Raw genomic sequence first — 21,315 nt, forward strand, 5'->3', positions numbered from 1 at the left:
TCATAAATTTGTTTGATAAGTGTTGTAACAGTGTGCTTGTGTGTAGATATATAATATATCTACACACACACACATATATATATATATATTATATACACAAACACACACCCATATATATTATATATATATATGTATATATATACACATTCTATACATATATTCATATGTACACAAAGTACACAGAATGGTAATATTTCACAGTGGATAGAGATTTAACTTTGGAGCCAGTAAAAACTAGATTTAAATTCTGCCTCTGACCAACAGACATATACTTGCTGTGTAACCTTATACAAAGCCTTTCACCTCTCAATGCTTTAGGCATATTGTTAAACTATATAGTTCAGAAAGAAAATGACAGTTGCATTTCATTGATGGAGAAAGTTTCCTTATCCAAAAGTATCTTATGCCAATGAAATCACAAATTCAGTTCCTATTTCCTATGTAAAATAAAAACAAAATTATTTTGCATGAAAAATAAGGACGGTAGTACAGAAGTGCAACTGCTCTAATGGATCTGAAGTTTGAGCTGTCCCTTGAATGGATCTGCCATTATGGGATGCAGAAGTGGATAGAACATTCTGAACATTAAGGGATAGCCTGAATGAGGGTTCACAAGTAGGCAATGGGCTATTTAGTAAGGAGAATAGCAGATATTCTCTCAGTACAATGAAGTTGAAATATAATTTTTATTCATTTTTAATATGTCAAGAATTGTCACCTTAATGAGGATCTGATAATAGCATGGTGACACTGAGGAATGTTGGTTTACATGCTATGTAGTAGCAATGGTTATATGTTTGGAGCTGAGCTTTCTTTCTGTGTTCATGGTATTTCTGTGTGTATTGAGAGGCAATGTACTGCTATTAAAGGTAGTAGCCATTGAATAAGTAGAAATAGTACCCTCAATTTTTTCTATCAAGTGTAGCATACACAGCCCACTAAAGCAGAACTGTGGTACCTTGTAATGGTAGAGGGGGTAACAGAGGCAGGAACTAATAAGCAAAACAAGCCATCCCAGAAGACCTGTTGAAAAGCTAAAGATCAAAAGTGATGGAATAGACAATGAAATAACAGTGATTATCTGAACTTTTAGAGGAACTTTCTGATAAGTGAAGAAGTCAGATTTAGGGTATCTTAGTTTAAAAAACTTATGTGAAACTTTTCTTCTTTTCCTTTTTTTTCTTTTATTTATCTTCTTTTTGCTTTTTTTGGAAAGTAATTTTCACAAACATTTGTACTCATTCACCTATGATCTTAAATCTTAGCATTGTGTTGTAGCTTATTATTTCACACAAGGTTAAGAAATGAATTCTGATTTTACTTATTTATTTATTTTTTAGTTGTGCTTTTGTTTATCACTCTTACTTCATGATTGGATAGGAAATCATTTAGATAGAATGCTTCATGAGAGTTTTTTGTTTAGTGTTCATTGTTTAGCTGCATTTTAAAATAATGCCCACAATATAAAGCCATTGTCTTTCATTCTTATTTTAGTGTAAAGTTCAAAGTAGTTGTATGTTTTTTTCCTGCCACCTCATTGACTTTCCATTTGTTTTTGAGTATCTTTGAAAAAAACATACTTTTCCTATTTTTTTCCTTTATGACATTTTTTAAAACTTTCAAAATGTAAATGCTATTCCTCTGAGGCTTTTTGAAAAATGCTATAAAAATAAGATTTTTTTGTGGATAGTTTCTTTACTCAGAAGGTTTTAGATCTGAGTTTTTGCCTAGAAAAATCTGAATCTTTAATTGTTAACTTTACCAAACCAAAATTGATTATAACTTGGAAATTATATTATTAAGATAAACATTAAATCAAATGGGAATAATTTTTAAAAAGCAAGTGTTAAGTAATGAGACATGCACAATTCTGCCAACTTTTTAAAAGGCCAGTATAATTGGTATTTGTTAATGATTGGATCATCTGGAAGATATGAAAGAATCTTTTTCCATTTCTTTATTTAAAATATTCAAACAAAATCGATCAGCATGATCCCACTAGGCACAGGATATATATATATACACACATACAAATGCTCTTCATATGGAGTATGATTATTTCTGTCTATATAATTCTGAATAATGAGAAATGTAATTATCTCTTGTTTTTTGACTAATAATTCAAATTTATTGCATACTTTATGATGAACACAGGACTTTTCTAAAAACAGCTTTAAAAAAAAAAACAGGTAGTAACATTATTCACATCATCATTTCCCCCACTTCATAGATGAGAAATTAAGATTTAGAGAAATAAAGTGATTTTTACATGGATACCAAAGTGGTAAATAAATGGCCAAGATTAGATTTGAACCCATGTTGTCTAACTCCAAGTCCTATGTCCTTTCTACTATACAATGAGGTCTCTCCTAAGTTTCTAAACGAAAAGAACATTGGAGTTGACAACTAAAAATTTTAACATGTTGAAGTAGAAGCAAATTACAAACTGAGCTTATGCTGTCATCTACCAAAGTAGCAAAGGACCTAATAGCAAAGAATATTAATCTACTTTTACAAAATCAAAGAGTTCATTTTTTTAACTGTAAAGAAACAATTTGAATAAAATTTGACCCCTTTCATAATAGCATGTGGGTCAACTTGAACCCACCATTAAAATTCTCTAATATCTTCCTTGCATTAGCATTTCAAAACTCAATTTAAATATTCACAGAGCTCTTTTTAATAAACTTAACAAAATTCAGGTAATTTCCTTCAACTTTCTTGATTGAAGGACAGCAGTAGGTGCAGATATAAAAAAGATGTACAGCTACGAGCAAAGCCCAAAATCAATTATATATAAGAAATAACGTAACACATGGAAAGAAATTAATCAAAAGGAAAAATTTCTACTATATGATTCTCTGGTCTGCTACCTGCAGGCAAGGAACATAAATGAAAAAATCAACATTCTTCTTGCAGATAAGGGAAAAATTAATAAAAATGTTTCCTTCCTACCAGATCCCCTGATGCAACTTATGTTAAAAGTGAGTGGCTGCAGGAAGAACTTGCTCTTTTAAAATAGCTTTTTTTATATACTGTAGAAATATGGCTTTATTCTTGCTGTTAAGCTCAATTACATTAGTTTGGCACAGATTTACACTGTCCAGAGAACACCCTTCTTCCCTGTCCCTTCTCATTAAACCACTCTGCAGGATGAACATTAAACAAATATACTAGAAATGAAGAGTAGAACATTTTAAGATGTGCCTATGGGGTAATGATGATCTCTAAGAAAGCATCTGAAGGAAGCTGTTGAAAAATCTTAACAAAATGACAACCAAGAGCAACCAATAAAACAAAAGAAAAAAAAACAACACTAAAGGGAAAAATATCAGGAAGAAAAGTTGAGGTTTTATGGATGTAATTAAGTATAAAGTAAAGAGTAGTTATAGCATAATTCAGCCTCTTAATTATTTTATTTCTCTTAACCCCCAAAAAGGATGGAGTTGGTAGAAGGATACATGTACAAAGAGTATTAACTCAGCAGTTCCTCTTTTCAGTAGGGCTTTACATTTGGTTCTTTTACATCAACTATTGCACTATTAGTCTGGTATAATTCAAACCTGGATGTAAGATTTCAAGCAGCAATGGATACCAGTTTAAATAAAAAGCTCCTCCTTCACTTTCCTCAGAAGTAGAAATTGTTATATCAGATTGCTCCTGAGACGTACCACAGTGCCTAGCATGCAATAGGTGCTTAATAAGTATTTGTTTACTTCACTTGCTATTTGAAGGAAGGAAAAGCGTCTTAGATTGTTGTTTCAAGTTCCATATTAGGACCATCTTCTTAGGAATGAAAGATCTTATTTTATTAATTTTTATTTTGCCCAAAGAGTCTGAAATTTTTTATATATTTGCATTTATATACTCTGAATGTGTTTTGCATATACCTATAAATGCATATATTGTGCCTTTGATTAGAATGGAAAGTTCTCGATTACAGTTTCTTGTTTACTGTTGTGTTCTGCTTTGCAAGGCCTCACGTTTCTAGGCCCCATGCTTAGGTGCCAAAATGTAGTGTGCTTTCTAGAGCCCCCACGCTGAGTTGCCAAAATATACCATCTGGACTAGCTCTCAGAGGATCTTGGGACCAGCCCGAGTCCTTGGTCTTAGTGGAGGAGTGATGAAGGCAGGAGACCCTCAAGGCTGGTCAAAGATGGAGTCCATTTATTTCAAGTCCTTTCAGCCCCTATATTGTTTTTGTTTTATTTATTCCTTTTCAGTCTGACTCTTTATGATCCCATTTGCAATTTTTTTGGCAAAGCCACTGGAGTGCTTTGCCATTTCTCTAGCTTATTTTATAGATAAGGAAACAAGCAAACAAGGTTAACTATCTTGCCCAAAGTTACACAGCTAGTAGGTTAACCCCCTCGTTTTATAGATGAAGTGGAGATTGAAACATATATTTTCTTCCTGAAGTGGAAGAATTTGTTTTGAATGTAGATTTATTGATTCGAAATCCAATGTCCTTTCTAGGAAGTCCTATGTACTATCTGAACTGTACAGATGTATATCATGCCAATTGTGAACCACCATTGTGACATTTTTACATATCAATTAAGAGTGTAAATATATTGTAGAGTTAGGAAGACACCTGGGTTCAGATCTCACCTCCAATATAGACCAGCTTTATGATCTTGGACAGTCACCTAATTTCAATATGAGAGATGAAAAACACATAGCCCATAGCCTGTGTTGCCCATAGCACTTTTTGGTACATCTCTCTTCATACTTGCTGAGACTTATTAGTTTATAAAATGATGGTTTCCCCTAGCATTTTGAACTTATTGTAGCTAATGTAACTTCTTTTAGATGAGTCCCTCTCCTGCACTGATCCCATTCATACTTAGAAAGAATGCTCTTTTGCACATACATAACTTTTAAGTTTGGAATATAAAATCATTTAAATAGTAAAATATAGCCTTATGCTCAACATAATTTGAAAGACATATCTTTGTTTTCATTTATTTTGCATAATATTTAATGTGCTATATTTAAAAATAATCATAAATAATGCAAATTATAATTTCATTTAACTTATTACCAACTGCTCATTCATCAAATATTTTTTCCATTTCTTTATGCCTTTATGCCTCTTTATTTTTATTTTTGTTTTTCTCTATGGCATTACTTGCACTATGCTGCATTTTTTCCTTGAAGATTTTCTTTCTTCTACCTCGCCCCACATAGCACAAATACAGTTTTCCTGCCTACACACAATATACTTATTCTGCTACTATTTTTTTAAATGTGTTGAAACTTGAGCTGGGGAATTCTTCTTTAATTCACCTATTTTAGGTCACTTTTAAAATATCTCTTCCCCAAACAACATACACATGTAAGAAGGATAAGAGGAAACAACCTTTAGATGTCAATTCTGGTATTTCTCTTTGTGTGAGCCTTTACTTTATAGAAATGGAGTAGTATGTCATTTCTATACAAAGGACTGTGCCAAATGCCTGGGTAGGTCAGGCTTACCATCATAAGATTTCTCTGTCAATGTCAGGAATCAAGGTCCTTATCATCAGAAGTGCCTACAGATTGTATAAGACTTTCCATGCCCCACAATATTTATACTCTGGAATGGGCAACATTTCTTGTTGTATTGTAGGAGGTCTCCCAGGATCCTGTACCATATACCACGGTCTAAAATTCAAAGAGAACTTCCATATTTATTTCATGATGGAGCTAGAATCTGCTGTATTCTAAAGAATATTTTTATTCTCTCTAGATTTTCTGTATTATAGAACTATAGAAATCAATGTATATCACACACCTCTTTGTCTTTTTCTGTCTCTTTCTGTCTCTGACTCTCTTTCCCTCTCTCTCCATATATATTACATGTACTTGTATAAACATAAATATATATAATATGCCACATACATACTTATTATATGCATATAACTTGCATAGATTTGACAATTGCTTGCATTTTATATTTGGTAGTCACTTATTTTTAGCAAAATTGTTGAGATTATTAATTCTGGCAAGGGTGTGTAAATATCTATGAATCTGGAGCAGTAGAATAACGACAATTCAGATTTCCTCACACTCGTCTGCCAAGTGGCCTCAATCAGAACTAATTTTCTCCATGAGGGCACATGGAGCTCAGTTGTGATCCTCCTCTGAGTGGATATTATTATTTGTATCAAATTATGTGTGGTGATTTTCTGAAATGGACTTCTGTGCCCACTAGCCCATAGACAGTAGTTTCCTTACTTCATTCCCTCCTTCATTGACGCTGTTAATTGTACGTGTGCTTCAAGTGGTTCTTACACCCTTCTGAAGTTAGTTTATGTCCCTGGGCAATCTGATTTTCTTGTTAAGAGAATCTTCAATGTGAAGCAACAAAATGAGATCTGATATTAAATTGTAAATATGTTGCATTTTAAAAGAAATGTTTTCCTAGAGCCTAGTGTGATAGCATTCATAAAGAAATGGTTAGTAAATTCACATTTTAGCAGTAAATTATTTAAAAGCAGACAGTGGCTTTAGGAACTAGTCCAAATTCACCCACAAATTCAGAAAATGATATTTTTTGTTTCTTTTTAAAATTCAAGGAAGAGGACTCTTGTCTTTTTATTTAGATTGCTACTAAGTGCTTGTTTTCTAAAGGAAACAGAAAAAATCAGAATAGAAAATAAAAAAAAAAAACAGAAGCTGTTTACAGTTTTGGTTTTGTTTTGGTTTTTTACTCTGCTTAAAAGATTTGGTAACAAAAATAGTACAGTAAATAAAATATTGTTATATGTTTAAAATTAACTGAAATACAGTTACAGAATTATATTTTATAAATGTTTTTCACCTCTATGATATAGTAGGTGCTTAAACATTTTTTTAATTGAATGGAACTGAATTTTAGCTACCCAAGTGTTGTGACTGTCCCCAAATACAAATAATATTACCTAACATTTACATTGAAGTTTCTTTCTTTCTTTTTTTTTATTATAACTTTTTATTTACACGTTATATGCATGGGTAATTTTACAGCATTGACAATTGCCAAACCTTCTGTTCCAATTTTTCCCCTCCTTTTCCCCATATCCTCCCCCAGATGGCAGATTGACCAATACATGTTAAATGTTAATGTATAAATTAAATACAATATAAGTATACATGTCCTAACAGTTATTTTGCTGTACAAAAAGAATCAGACTTTGAAATAGTGTACTATTAGCCTGTGAAGGAAATCAAAACTGCAGATGGACAAAAATATAGGGATTGGGAACTCTGGGAGATGACTTTGAACCATTACACTGAATTTTCTTAAAGCAATTGATAGATTTGAGTCTCAAACAACAAAAAAATTAGAATCATTGCTCTGGAGATAAGAAATACCTCAAAATCTGTCTAGTGTATCTCTCTCATATTATAGATGGTGAAATTCATGCCTAAAATTTTTAAATTAATGGCTTTCCCAAAATTGTAGATTTTACAGGCGGGGTTTGAATATCCCAACACAGAAGCAGTACTTGGGCATCTCTTTTTCTGGAATGACATACTATTGCTAAATATGTATAATAATATGGATTTTTTTTTGCTGTACTTTTATCAAACTAATTAATTTGCAGAGGGTTTCAATTTTGTTGTGAAGCCCACTGCACATTAGAAGCAATCTGGAAAAACATTGAAGAAAAAAAAAAGATTCTTATTAATACTGCCAAGAGTCAGAAACTTTTGGCTTCCCGCAAAACTTATTTTCCCAAAAAGTTCAGTCTGTTCTCCGAGATCTTTTTAGGAAAAAAAATGGGGTTGGCAAAATTATACACTTTTCCTTTTAGTTACCAAATGCACCACATTTAGAAATCTGGAATTGTAGGTATCAGAAAATAGGTGGATTTTCTTTCCTTTATATCCTGACAAGGATGAGCAAGCCTGCATTGGAATTTTTGTTTGTTGGTTGTCACATATTTTGACTAGTTAATTCAAGCCATTTAAGTCAGATATGTGTTACAACTGGTAATGGTTCACTGGTAATCAAAACTACGTGAAGCTTTTTAAAAAGTTAATTTGATTTGATTTGAGGAAGAAAAAAAAAGAGCTGTGCATGCCATATCTGCCACCATTGATGATCAGATTTTGTTTTTTTCTTCCTAGAAATACTATAGGCATAAATCATGTGTAGAGTTCTCACTGATAAGATATTGTATCAAGATTACATGTTTTTGAAACAAGTATAAATATTTAAATATAAGCATAATACTTTTTACTGATACTGAAATTGTCAAACTAGAATTTTATAAATAAATAAGTATTGATTTTATACAAACATTTAGGGACATTATTCTTTAATAAACTGTTCACAATTACAGATTGTGATTCTTAATTTTACTGTGTCAGTGTTAAATGGACTTAAAAAATATTATTGCTTGTCAATGACACTGATGTAGTTGGTCTTCAATTCTTAGGCTAATTTCTTCTGGTTGGTCATCTGATAAGGGAAAACTTAATAAATGGGCATGAAAATAATTTTCAGGATATTTTTTTTAAAAAGCAACAAAATACAGTGTGTTAAAGAACACTTTCTTTGAATTTGATGATTAGATTTTAATCTTCTTTTCTGATTCCTATTGCAATCTTATGCACATCATTAGACATTTTTTTCTCTTATGCATAAGATAAAGTAATTGAAGCCAAGATTTCTAAGGTCCTTTGTGCTTCATGTTTTGTTGCTGTTGTTTTGCTTTTTAGCTGTGAACTCTTTTACATATCCTTCCATAGGCAGTTCATTGTTTTTCTGCATGCAAGGTTTGTGGAAGTCCACTTTTTCAATATATCTTGAATGGAAACTCAGTGAAAATGAAGATGTCATTTTTTTTGTCATTTATACTATTCAGAAATTACCTATTTAGATATTATTTTCAGAACAACAAAAATTAGCATGCATTACATGCTTGTTTAGTTTTTTAGTTTTTAGGTTTTTTTATTTTAGTTTGCTGAGGCAATTTGGGTTAAGTGACTTGCCCAGGGTCACACAGCTACAATGTATTAAGTGTTTGAGGCTGGATTTGAAATCAGGTCCTGCCTGACTTCAGGGCTGGTGCTCTATTCATTACACCAACTAACTGCCCCTAGTTTTTTTTTATTTTTTAAACCAACTTTGGTGCATATTTTATTGGGCAGGGGAGAATGATGAATGAAATGTTATCCTATTTTATCACCAGGCAAAATTTTTAATTAAAAGTATAAAATTTAAATTCACATGATCAAATATAAATTATCTTATCATTGTAATTTTTTTAAAAATCAGGATCTTTCCTGCACTAGCCACATTTTATTGTTAAGAGAATTTTAACACTTCTATAAGAGAGGAAAAAAGTGAGATATTGTAAATAGAAAAACATTATAAAAGGAAATGTATGCTTTTAAACTTTATGGATGATTAAATTGGAAAAAAAAATATATTGTAATTTTATGTTGTCTCTCTGACTTGGATTAAATTCCAGGTCTACTTCTCTGTCTTTTCTGAGGCCTTATAAAGGTAGGGAATTATTTCTACTTATGAGCTGTTTGTTTATTTTGAAATTAACTAAGGGAAAACTGTTAATATGGACTGAATCCTTTGCAATTGACTTTAAACTTTCTGAATGAATCTAGTTATAGCCATAATACTGATGATGAAAATAGCTAAACCTTCCATTTGTATGGTGATTTGTGATTTACAAAATATTTTCCTATGTATCATGATTTGATTCTCCCAATATCATAATGAGATTGGGAAGACACAGATTATATATGATCACAGATTTTAATGTATCAACTTGTGAACATATTTCTTTCTGTTTTGTGAAGAAAACCATTTTTAAAAAGCAAAACAAAATATCTCTTTATATTTAAAGCACATAACACTATGTATAGTAGATACTAAGTGCTTAATAAATGCTTGTCAACTTGAATATCTGACTGAATTCATAATACCTCAGGTTTGCTCCAAGGAAAGACATTCTATCCTTTCTTTCATTAGGGAGCCTCACTATGAGACTGCTAGAAAGAGAAATAATTAGTACACATTATTATAATTGTGTTCTGTGGATAAAATGCATGCTGCATTGCTTCTGTGGCAGGAAATTCAGAAATCTTCTTAGAAGACTGAGCCTGACTCCCCAGATTCTTTAGAAGCAGTCAGAAATTCACAATAAATCTCATGATATTTCCATATAGTCCACTTCAAGGCCATCTTAACAACTATAGCCCTCCCTCTCCATTCAGTGAAATAGGGCCATTAATGTCATGCACCTCACTGTTATTCAGTGTATAGGAGTTGTATTTTTATTCCTGAAAAACTATCACATAAATACAAATTACATTTTTTCATTAGAAAACTACTTTTCATTTCAGAAAAAATTCAATTAATTATGAATGGGGTTATGCTTTCATCAGGGAAAGAAATATGTAATTTTTCTTAGAGCCTCAAATATGTATAATGAAATCTTTTCTCAGCATCCACTCTTAAGATGGATTTTTTAAAGTATAGACTTTATTAAAATCTCAGTTCAATTAAAATGCATTCAATTACTTTAAATCTTTATTAAAATCTCAGGTAAAATTGTACAACTGTGTAAAAGAGACTTGTACGCTTTACCAGACAGTTAATTTTAACAAATGAACATAAATTGCACACAGGTTTTGCTCTTCAGGAGATAACTAAAAATTAAGACTTGGATGTGGGAGGGGGAACTTGATGAAGATGGCTGTCTATATGGTAACCTCAGACTTTGTAACTTCAACCTATTTCTTTTCATAGGTAAACATGGCTTTCTTTTGTTTTTTTTTTTTTTTTTAAATAAGCATTTGGTATCTCCTTATGTGGTTCTCATACATGGAACCATCTGTAGAAGGATGCATTCTTCACAATACCTTTGCTTATAAATCTTTGTATTTCACTATTTTCTGTTAGATATTGTTGGTACAGTGTCCCTGATTCTTTTTCAAGGGCCCCTTGAAGATGCTGTCGATGATGAAGAGGAAGAATGTCTATCTGAGGGAAATGACATCATCCTTAAAGGAGACTTTCCATTGGAGGAAAGCTTTTCCACAGAATTTGGGCCTGAAAATCTGAGCTGTGAAGAAGTGGAATACTTTTGTAATAAAGGTAATCAATACAGAGTAATGGTCGGGTGAAGTACAGTTTTTGAGAGCCCATTTGCTCAGACATATTTTATAGAGTTTTGGGAAGTAAAAGTGAAGCATGAATAAGGTCAATTGTGTCTGCAAAAAAAAATTTTTTTCACAAATAAATACTGTGATTGGAAGAAGTGTCTGAAGGTTTTCTAAGATTAATATAGACTTTGTTTTGGGGATGGAAAGAATGAAGAAAATGGTAGTAGTTTAAACATTATGTTTTTCTAGGAAGCACTTTGAAATTGATCGCCAGATGTAAGGTGGCAAAATAACTACAGTAAATCCATGATTTCTCTTCTAGCTGAACTCATTTTGGGAAAATTGATGTTTCAGGGAATGGCATTAAATGGCAACACTTGATTTTATTTTGTAGATAATCAGTGGTCAGAGCAAAGCAATATCTTGCATAATTCTAGATGTTCCTTTGATTATCTAAAATATTAGCCCTGGAGGTACATTAGGTCTATGCTTGTTCCTAACCACCCTCCTGTCTATCAATATCAGTGCCTGTTTGCTTTTTTCAAATGGTGCTTTAATCTTTTATAGAATTTCTGCCCAATTTAACCCTCTTGTGTAACTTAGATTAGCTGGTGTTTTTCCACAGCTGTTTCCCAGGCATTGTTGAGAGAGAGAAAGAGAGAAAGAAAGAGAGAGAGAGAGAGAGAATGTGTGTGTGTGTGTGTACACATGTATAATGGGGAAGACAGTGATAGAAAATGTATATGTATGTTACTATTTTATGAATTTTTCAAGCAGAGAAATTATTTTGAGTTATTCATGAATTTCACTAGCAAATTTGATATTGATTTAGTTTCTGAGAAAGCTGTAGTCCATCAAGAGAGAGAGGAAAGCAGATATTTCCCTGATACTTTGTCACTGATTTAACAAGAAGTACTTAAGTATCTTTTTTTATACAAATTACTGTCTTGTGTGTATGTAGATATACACATAGGTCATGTTTTTCATATATGTTATAAATAAATATCTATGCATACATATTATATATACATATAATCAGCAGTCTTAGAAATATAAATAGAAGAAACCTAAACAATACCTACTCACATGAATGTTGTTTGGAGAGAATCACAGCTTACATTTCTAAATGGATTGTAGGAAACCCCTTGTCTAACACCTACTCCCAGAAAAATCATGGTGGTTGTATCTTGGAGAGTACAGTAGCATATAGTAGAATGGGAATTTTGGCCCAGGTATCAAAGTAGGAGAGGAAAGGCAAAGGGTTAGAAAAGCATTTCTCATTTTTTTTTAGCATTGAACTTACTTTAAGCATAAACACTACAATGTTGTAAATTTTGCCATAACATCTTTTACACTAAAGAGATATGAAAATATTTTTTTAAAATAAGAAAAATTTAAAAGTGAAGTTTTTGTCCCTTTAATTTATATATTAGGACTGCATATAGTTTACTATCATTGAAAACTGAGAAAAGACATTAGATTAGGCACCAAAAGAGCATTATGTTCATTGATTCACTCAATAAACTTGACTTAAATGAATATTAATTTGTATGAAGGCATTTTAGAATGAGGCAATTAATTCATGAAACTTTTCAAAAGTGCTCTACAAAGAACATTTGATCTCACTTGTGACTACTGAAAAGATTGTTCATTATGACAAGAATAGTTTTGTAACAAAAGTCCTATTTTTATAGTTCCATAATTTGGCAATAACAGTGAATTCAAAAGTAGACAGGTGAAACTTGGAATACATTCTCATTATTTTTGATCAAAAAATTCAAAGGAAGTGTAAAAGGGCATTATTGCTTAGAAAATCTTTGCTCTTTAGCTAGATTTCCCCATATATAGGAAATCTATCATCCTTGGTTTGTTAAACTGGGTTAATTTTAAGATTTTTAATAAAAATACTTTTAAAATATTGGATAGCCCAAATTCTCAATTCAGTTTTGTTTTAATTAAATTATATAAATAATTAGTTTTAAAAGAATTAAAATTATTCTATTGTAATTTCATTGGAAAGAAGTATTTTAGGTAATTTATGGATTGAATGGTGCGACAAACATTTTTACTGGATTTTTTTCTTGGATTACATCCTTAGAAAATTCCATAATTTAAAATTCAAAGAAATTTTGAGTCTTCTCTGGGCTAACACATACTTAATTAAAAATTGTCTTCTACAATATACCAACCAAACCATGAATGAAAGGCAAATTCATGACCTTCTAAGACAACCTATTATATTTTAGTTAGGTATATTTGGATTTTTAAGAAATTTCCCTCATATCCAATCCCAAAATAACTTCTGCCCATTGCTCTTAGATTGGTCTTTTTCCAAATTCAATCTCTTTTCTTCAAGACAGATAGTTATCTGGTCTTGTCTTTTTTTAGGCAAAAATATTCTGTTCCTTAAAGAATTCATATTGCATGATCCCCAAACCATTATTTTTTTCTGGTTAAGATATTCTTCAACTTACCAGTAAATTAGATAGTGAAGTAAATAGAGTGTTGCATTTAGAGTCAGAAAGATCTAATTTTGAGTCATTCAACTTACTGGCTGGGGGAATCTGGGCAAGTACTTTGATTTCTCTCAGTTTTTTAGTATCTTCATCAAGGAAATGCTGATAATAATAGTATCTACCTAACTGGGTTATTTTTGGATAAAATAAAATAAAATTTTATATGTATACATACATATATGTATAGCATTTTAAAAGTCCTAAAGTGCTCCATCAGCATGAATTATTACAACTGTTATTACTAAAAAAGGTCTTCCTGAAATGTTTCTCCCAGAGATGAGCATATTAATATATTAGTAATATGAGTTGAATATGTTAGATCTATGCCCTCCACTTTACTCCCTACATTCTGGGACACCTTAATACAACCTAGAATATCACTGATTTTTATTGGCTACTATATTGAATAATATCCATCAAGATTTCCATGTCATTTTGAATCTTGACCATCATCTAGGGTATTAGCCATCTCTTCCATCTTTTTATCATCTGAAATATTAGCGTGCATGCCAGCTATTATGAAACTTGGTTTACATTAAAAGAGAATTGAGAATTAGAAAATAAGTCTTTAAAATGAACAAGATTCTATTATCAGGCCAAAGATTTTTAAAACTATTCTTTTTATCAAGAAAATGGAGCTAATGATTCTTGTGCTGCTAAATTCATAAGGTTATACAGATCAAAGATACACTCTATTTCTCTGTCTCTATCTCTCTGTCTCTGACTCTTTGCGTCTCTTTCCATATGCAAGTATTTTTGAATATATACATATTTAAATATATGTATAAATATACATGAATGTGAATATATTTATACATATACATTCACATATACAGATATTTGTATAAATATATATATATATATATATATAAACATGTATTTGTGCATATAAATATGTGTTAATGGTGGATAGATAGATAGAGAGGTAGATAGATGGGAGGTAGAGCCAAGATGGTAAAGTCAGATAGAAAAATAGAGAAATAGACAGATCCTTTGATCCTGACAATTCTATGGATTTGTTAGTGTAAATATTATTAGCTCTTTTATCCAGATATTAGAGTTTTTAAAGTCATGGAATGATGTGATTTAGATTTCACTACAGACACACACACACACACACACACACACACACACACACACACAGGCATACAAGCTAGGTAGCTTCTAAATAACTAAATGACACCTTATAGAAAAAACATTTTTCTTGTGACCTCAAAAACTATGTGAATGTCTTTAGTCTATTCTGCTTATTAAAATGAAACAGAATTTCATGATCAAATGTCATTTATAAGTGGAAAGCAAGTTGCAATCAAATTGAACTCTGGGCTCAAAGTGCTTTTTTTTTCCCCCCCCTCAATACTTTTCCTCCATTATATGGAAAGCAAGGAAGTTGGCTGAGAAAATATGTTGAATGAATGAAAATAATAGGAACAACATTAGGTAATCTATAAAACTGTATGCAGAAGCTTACCCCTTCAATCCATGCTGTAGTAATACAGAAATCCCTCTTAGAACCCAGAAATATCTTAATTGTCGCAAACAATTGTAAGGGCAATTAGGTACTTCTTTGAAAGAAATAGACAATTTTACTATTTTACAAATAGTAGAATAAGAAAGAAATTCACAAAATTGCCAAAGGAGCCTACATGGATAAATCACATTACTTAAAAAAAAACAGAAGTAAAACACTTATTAAGCACTTACTATGTTCTTTGCACTATGCCAAGCACAGAGAAGACCACAAACAGAAATAAATATAGTCCTTGTTTTCCATGAATTTACATTCTAATAGGAAAAGGCAGTACTTAAATAAAGGGTGAAAAGTGAGGGTGGTGGTCTGGGAGTGAGGTATTCATGTGAAGGACTGTAGTAAAATTATAACTTATTGATACAATATACAAAAGTAGGTGTTATAAAGTTGTGGAAGGAGGCAGAAAAGTAGAAGATGAAATTTTTTACTATTAACTGAAAGGTCATGTTTTTTGGAAATAATAATCCAAACTCCATTTAGGATAATGGACTTTGAGATCAACAGTATTTATCCATAAATGTGATTTAGGTATCATTGTAGTTTTTTTTTTTTTTTCTGAAGACATGATCTTCAAGTGTTATACCTAAAAAGGCAAATAAGCATTACACATTCTCAGGAAGGATTTTGATATACCAGCAAATAATACCATACTATACTTATATGCAGCACTCCCATCTGCATCATAGAATATAGTTGTTGTTGTTGTTGTTGTTGTTGTTGTTGTTGTTGTTGTTGTTGTTGTTGTTGTTTGTATCTCACAATAAAAGCGATTAAGATGACGTGTTTGTCTTGGGAAAAGGAAAAATGATACAAAAATTGCAGGGGGAAAGGAGCTCTTTAGTTTGGAAAAATGGAAAAGATGATGGGTGATATGCTGGATATCATAACATCCTAAAGGACACAGAAAAGAATGACTGGAGACTATTTTTACCCTCAAATCCAGGAGACTTGAATAGATTATACTTTTTTGAACCTTCAAAAAGAAAAATTAAGACAAATAAAAAGGAAATGCAGTAAAAATCCTCTTCTGTCTGTAGACCATCTCCCAAGTTTCTTGGAATGTTTCTAAAGCAAAGGTTCTTAAATCTCTTATATCATGTAGTTTTGTGAAGCCCGTAGATGAACCCTTCTAAGAATATAAAGTCTTAAAATCCATGGAATAAAATATAAATATTTACAAAAGAAGCCAATTGCTTTGAAATAGTTATAATTTTGTTTTATCTTTTATTTTAAGTTCATGGATCAGAAGATAAGAAACTTTGCTGTAAAAACAAAAATTATATTCCTATACTCCCCCTTAAATACCTGTTGGTAGCAAAGAAGCATTTCCTGCAAAAGTAGCCATGTAACCCATTAAAATCCAGTTATTATACTTGGTACTCTGTATTTGGTTGTCCTGATACAGGAAGGAAAAGAGTACTCCAATTTGTTGTTGCCTCTAAAAGATCAACTTTTTGTTTTAAAGATATGAAAAATGTAGGCTAATGAGTTAGAAACAAGGCCAAAAAAAAAAAAAAGTAGAGAGAAGAGGAAAGAGAAAGAATGATCAATAATGGTGGTGCCAATGGCAGTTGCAAGTAGTGACAAATTATTATTCCAAAAATACTTTTTCAATGGGCAAAAGATTTAAAAGATAGAACAATTTGATAATTTGATGGGAAAATAGAGACCTCTCTCTAAATGTTGTAGCTCATATAAGCAGTAGACAGTTCTTGTATTTGGAATGATTGTGGTATGAAGATACATAATTATAGACACTTAATAATAATTTGGACCTTGAAGAAATAGTCTTCCCTGGTATTATATATGAATAATGATACACAAAAATCTATCTGTACCTTGATAGCCCACCGGATGCATCGGTATGTTATAAAGGGGGCTATCATGGAGTTCATTCTGGATAGACTCTATGGTCTACATCTACATCTAATGTATCTTAAGCATATCCAGTGCAAAATAATGTTTCCTAGCGCACTGAGAAAACATATAATAATAGTTAACATTTTTGTTTAGTCAGACATACATTTAAAAAACAACTCCTTTTTTCTCCCCCATCAAAAAAACTTTGATATTTTATAAATCCTTTATTTAAAGGGTCAATAAGAAACAATCTGGAAAGCTTGGCAACTTTGACTCATTTGAATAACTGAGGCTTTATACAGTGGATAAATAGTGCCTACAATATATTGATTTTGAATAACATTCTTAGTCATGATCAACTACAGTGCTTTTATTTTTATTTTTCTCTGACAAAAAATAGTTTAAAGGGGAAGACACTCAAAATTTTATTTGTCCTACTATAGGATTAATCCTCTTAGCAAAACATCTTATAATTCACATGCTTTTTCCTGTATGTTTTGATTTGAAAGTATTTGATACACTCATCAACACCCTGGCTTAGTCCCTAAACTAAAATAATTTTAAAAGAGCTAAAGATTATTATTTACAGAATAGTTATGTTATGACTTAGCTGGTATGGAGATGATGATTTAGAGTAGAGGTATAATACAGCAGTGTGTTGTCCTATCTTCTTCCATTCTTTCTAGATACTAATCAAATGAATTTGTCCTTTTAGCCAAGAGCTTGAGGGGACTCCATCTGTAACTCAATGCAGTTTCTGGATTAGCAATTTGGGGATCTCATTTCTCTTACATCTTCAATTCTCAATGACCAAGTAGGGGATTTCCAGGTTGTTCCCATCCTCTGTTGACTAGAGTAGCAGAATCAAAACAGAATGTCTTTTTCCTTATTGTTTTTATATATTTTGCTAGTGTAACATTCTTACCCAGAACCAGAGAACATAGTTTTGTAATTAGGTTCTGGATATAGGAAGTAGTTGCAGAGAAATAACAGAGGAGCGAGACATTTCCATTTTTTCCCCTCTATGACCTGTGTAAAGCTATCATAACAAGCATCCATAAGACATATTAAACCCTTAGTGATCAAGGAAACCTTGTGTATTCCTTTCCCATCATTCTCTCTGGACTATGGTTGGGAACTACTCACTGCTTGCTTTTCACCTTGATCTGTGGTCAACATGCTTGCTATTTTAATTTTCCATCATACATCAAAAAGAAAGTTTAGGCATGTTTCAGAAACCCCTTTCAATCAATGGCATTTCCTTTCTCCTCAGTGGTGCTTTTAATGACATGTTTTTACCTCCTCTGATGCTTTGGCAACTAGAAGCAGGATCAGCAGAAGGCAGCAGCTAGCTATACCATAATCACTTTGAGCTCAATAAGGAGATCTTTACAAGCAACTTTGTTCTTCTTTTTTTTTCCCTTAACGGGATTAAGAAGCTCAGCTCTTTAAATTCTTGCATATAACATTGACATTTCCAGTGTGTGTTTGGACCAGGGAGTTCAAAGAGAGAGAATAAGAAAGAAAAGCCAATATGACTTTGTTTTTTACCTTGCTGGAGGAGCTGTTTGTGCAAATCGCCTATAAGCTTATTGACCTGAATCTTTGACTCCCTTGTTTTCTCTGGATTTGGCTGGAGTGTAGACACTGATAGAGCACAGATAGAGCTGATTGAACAGCCCCCAGCTTTGCTTGGCACCAGACCCCCCGCCCCCACCCAGACTTGACATTATCTTTCCTTGGCAATACTTCTATTTTCCTGGAACCAGTACTCCCTTAATTTTTTAAAAATTTATTTTTAATTCATTACATTTTCTTCATGTGGGCTTTCCAACAAAATAAAGAGGAAAATAATTCTTTTTAGTAAAAAAGATATGAGTGAGGCCACCATGGTGACATTCTGTGTTTTCATCCTATGAAACTAAAAAAAAAAAAAAATCTCATGAAGTCGAGAGACATAAATTGCATTTTTTTGCAGCTATTTCACATTCCTGCTTATTTCATGTCTGCTGATGGACTTCTCTTTATTGCACTGAATTGGGAAAAAACAGAAAGGGACTTGAAAATATTAGGTATCATGCATTTTCTTTAGCTCCCCTTCTGGTTCAGTTAAATGAGTTCTACCTTTCTCTGAGTCTTAAAAATTCTAGTAGTAAACAAACTAATGCTATTTTTGAATGTTTATCTGTACTATGTGTTTGGAATGTTTTAATAGCTAGCTATTTTTCAGCTTATTTTACAGCTAAACAATCTGAGGGAATGAGGGTTAAGGATGTTGCCCAGGGTCACATGGCTAGTGTCTAAGGCCAGATTTTGAATTTATGAAGATGAGTCTTCCTAGATACAGGCCCAGTGCTCTATCCACTATGCCACCAATAAATACTCACATGAACAATACCTTTAGGTGTACAGTTTATTTCAATTTGTCCTGTTGTCAGTGGGATGATTCAAATATATTATAAGTGCAGTGGACCGAGAGTCATCTCTAGGTAGACTTCAAATTCTAAATGAATTAACATTATTTTCTAAAAGAATTCTAGCTTCAGAGATAGTTTATCCAGCCCCTGTCATTATTTTACATCAGAAGCTTTAAACCATTTTTTTTTTTTTTTGATCATGAACCCTTTTGACAATCTGGAGAAGCCTTATGAACTCATATCAGAATAATATATTTAAATGCATATAATTAAATATTTAAGTTTATAAAGGAAACTCGTATTGAAATAGTTATCAAAATATATTTAAAAAATAAGATCACAGGTTTCAAATATTAAAAGCTTTAGATGAAACACTCATTGCTATTTTAAAAATATAGTTCATTGAACTTTTGCCCATATTGATTAAATGACTGATTTAGTCATTGATTAATTTAACAAACATTTAGTAAATGTATGCTATGTTTAAAATCAGATATAGTACAAAGACAGTAAGGAAAACTAGAATATGTAGTCTGCATAGCTTTGAGAAAAGTCATTTAAACTCTCAAGGTTAGGAAAGTCTAAAGAATTTAAGAATGCAAGAAGGAGAAATCTAACAGTCTTCCCAAAAACAGTTTCTCACCCCTAAAAAATCACAGATAAAAATTCCACCAATACCATTTGCTTTCCCCCTTCCTCCAAGGGAAATAAAAATGTCTTTTAGGACATTAATGATAAATATAGATCTGTAAGAAATAAGCTTTTTCCTCAAAGAGCTTAAAGTATAAGTAAGGGGACAAAAAGAACAATAATACTAAGTTAATATATTACTAGGGAAAGAGGACTTCACCCCCTTGATTTTGCAACCTCTTAATTCTAATTAAAACATGTGATGTTGGTACAGGCTAATGATAATAAATAGAGGATTAATTTTGTTTTCTGACATCTATTATCATATAATTACTATGCAAGAGGTTTAGTCAGACCTAAAGGTACCTAGATAGTGACTCATGGAATATAACTAATAGTTCTTTCTTTCATATTTTAAAATGGCCAATTTCCAAAAATAAGTCTGATAAAATTTTCAAAATATCTTCAAGATATATTATCTTATTTGATCCTCCAGTAATGCATGGCAGATATTATACTTTTTTAAAAGGTGAAGACAAAGAATTTAAATGACTTAGAATAATAGACTTTGAGACTCAAGGACCTTACCTATCTTCTCAGCTAAGATCCCAATTTCCTTTTTTTTTGTAAATAGTTTTTTTCATATATATTTTTTTATTTTTCTATGGTCTAATTCCTCACCCTTATTATTCCTCATCCTTTATAACAATGTGTTTTCTTAACAAAAGAAGAGAGGAAAAATCATCAAAATAAGATTAATATTTTTTTTAAAATCACAATATATATAGCAGTGATTCTCAAACTTTTGTTCTCAATATCTTCATGTTAAAAAACTATCGAGGATCTGTTCAAAGAGTTTTTGTTTACATGGGTTATATTTATAGCTATTTACTATATTAGAAATAAAAAGTGATTTTGAATTGTAGACCCTCTGACAGGATTTCAGAGACCCCAACAATTCTTTGGACTAAACTTTGAGGACCACTGATATATAGCATTACATACTTGTGGATGTAGAAGTATTGTTTTTTTTTTCCTTTTTAAAGAATTTTACAACACTCATTTTAAGTGTTTTGTGGTATGTGTTCTTTCCATTTATACTGATACAGTTATTCTGTTAGGAGACAGTTAAGTGGCTCAGTGGAGAGAACTTTGGAGTCAGGAAGACCTTAGCTCAAATCAATACTAACCTACTAGTAGTGTGATTCTGGACAAGTACCTTAACCTTTGTTTACCATAATTTACTAGAAAAGTAAATGGA

The 21,315-nt window shown here is 31.7% G+C and overlaps 1 protein-coding gene across 2 annotated transcripts in view; it reads left to right on the forward strand.

Moving 5' to 3' along the window:
• The window catches only part of ZFPM2 (zinc finger protein, FOG family member 2), a 539,216-nt gene that overhangs the window by 93,512 nt on the left and 424,389 nt on the right, over nt 1–21,315 (forward strand). The window contains exon 2 of one of the 2 annotated variants that reach the window (XM_051970971.1): nt 10,934–11,092. The exons of the other annotated variant lie outside the window; for it this stretch is intronic. Coding sequence (XP_051826931.1) covers nt 10,934–11,092 — 159 coding nt within the window. The remainder of the gene's footprint in view (nt 1–10,933; nt 11,093–21,315) is intronic. 2 annotated transcript variants of the gene reach the window in all.

Source organism: Antechinus flavipes, chromosome 1, assembly GCF_016432865.1.
Source record: "Antechinus flavipes isolate AdamAnt ecotype Samford, QLD, Australia chromosome 1, AdamAnt_v2, whole genome shotgun sequence".
Lineage (NCBI taxonomy): Eukaryota > Metazoa > Chordata > Mammalia > Dasyuromorphia > Dasyuridae > Antechinus > Antechinus flavipes.